Source organism: Epinephelus moara, chromosome 21 (assembly GCF_006386435.1).
Source record: "Epinephelus moara isolate mb chromosome 21, YSFRI_EMoa_1.0, whole genome shotgun sequence".
NCBI lineage: Eukaryota > Metazoa > Chordata > Actinopteri > Perciformes > Serranidae > Epinephelus > Epinephelus moara.
Window position 1 is genome coordinate 3747517 of NC_065526.1, and position 2029 is coordinate 3749545.

Genomic DNA, 2029 nt, shown 5'->3' on the forward strand with positions numbered 1-2029 from the left:
ATTGGTGTGATGTGTGTAAAACCCACTCCACGCCTTCTCTCCTCCCTCTTTCCGACTTGCGCAGGTAGGAGGGACGGAGGTGGGAAAGAGGAGTAGCTGCGCCAGGCGCACGGTGTGCCAAACTTGCAAAATCCGCCTGGCCACACCCAGTCTGAGTTCAGCTTCGCAGCCAGTGCGTCTTGGATCTGATCGGCCAGACCACATTGGGAGGCAGTCTGGGACGCGTATGGCCACATTCTTTCTGCTGTGTTTATACTAACGTGTCCTGGGCCACACAGAAGGACCGCCTACTCAGCTGACGTCCTCTGTGTAACGTGTGTGTGTGTGTTTTACCAAGACAGGCGATCCACAAAAGCTTGTAAGATGATAGAATGATTTCCTTTGTGATTAAGTCATCCTTCACGTTGTTGGAGGGGGCAGTGATGGGGATATGAGGGCCTGCTATTACACAGCCGCTTTAGGGAACCCTCTGGACCACTGCAGCGAGGCATCACCTCTATACACTATCCACTAAGCTACCGACACCCCGTTTGTTTAGTATTTTAGACATATTATACAGACTCCATCTGAGATTTTACATTATTTATAAAACACTATAAAGACATCTTACAACATAATCTGTTTTGTTGTTGTTCTTCTTCTTCCTCAGTCATGGATATGCCTACAACTGTGTTCACAACTACAACTGCCAAAATGATGACGACGCAGACTGTAACCACAGAGGAGTCAAACAAGGTGACGAGAAGCTCGACACCGTCTGCAAGGAAAACATCAGCCTCTGAAACAGGTCAGTTTTTGATGTGGATAAATCATGTGTGGATTTTGCAGCACTAAAGATGCAAATCTTTACGAGCACAAATATTGAGCATAGTGTTAGTTCAGGCAGGACACGGTGTCAAGCTCTGCTCACACCCCAGCTACATCAGCTGATCTCGAGCAGCCCAGTCAACTGATGGATCAGCTGATTGATGGAAGGGAGCCAGCTGATAGATCACATGATTCATTTCTATGCGACCAATTGGCGAATCTCATTCAGGCGCTCTATTTAAACTGCTCTGGTCTGCCTACTGTTGCTGCTTCCTCTGCAACCTGCCTCCACCCCAGCTCCTCCTTTTCATGCTGTGTCTGACTTTTCAATGTCATTTCTGTTTGTCATTGATGCTGCTCTGTTCTGTTCCCGGGGGTCTTGCTGCTGCTCTCCCTCTTTCCTAAACAAAGGAAAGGGTGGTGAGTGGTGCTGAACCATAAAACAAAAAAAAGAAGAACACATATCCAAAAAGAATTAATCACTGGTTTGCCACAGGTAAACAAGCTGGGGGAAAAAACATAACCAGAAACCTGCCTGGCTACTCTAACTGTCCAAACCAAAAATACACACTAGCAGCCACCTATAAACCCTCGTGTGTACACAACAAAACAGATACCCAGGTGTGATGCATTGCAGAATATGAAAGCAAAAAAAAAACTCAATAAGCCTATCACCTAGATCCCAAAAACCACTTGGCCTTTCTAGTGCCTCGTACAAGCAAATTTCCAATCAAACAGCAGAATTATTCACTGCACAAGTTAACGTTTAACACAGAGGCACCAGGGCGGACTGCTTACATCAGAACACAACCGCCCTGGCCTTACTACAAAGTGGCTTTTATGAATGAGCTGATGGATCTGGGTGGTTCCCGATTGGTGGCTGCAATCCACGTCAAAGAAAGGGGAGGGGTCAGCCGAAGATGGCAGAAGCTTAGGGCACAGCCACAGGTGGGTGGTCCGGGGACAGAGCCCAGGGGGATTCCCTTTTTGGAGGAACGAGGTGACGTGTGACCTGCAAGATGACAGAGAGGACTGCACTGCATAAAACGTGTCAACACAAGGCGCAGTCACCTGACAACCTGAAGTTTTTATCAAACAAATAGAAGGAAATAACGCACGTTAGGGACCACTTTTTAGCAGCAGGTTATTCTATAAAAAAACAGTATGTGTTTAAGTGAAAGTAAGAGATGTGAGAGTTTGAAATAAACTTCATTAAGTGTCA

The 2029-nt window shown here is 46.5% G+C and overlaps 1 protein-coding gene across 1 annotated transcript in view; it reads left to right on the forward strand.

Moving 5' to 3' along the window:
* oc90 (otoconin 90) overlaps positions 1 to 2029 on the forward strand; it is a 37046-nt gene that overhangs the window by 19700 nt on the left and 15317 nt on the right. The window contains exon 14 of the mRNA XM_050075112.1: positions 650 to 787. Coding sequence (XP_049931069.1) covers positions 650 to 787 — 138 coding nt within the window. The remainder of the gene's footprint in view (positions 1 to 649; positions 788 to 2029) is intronic.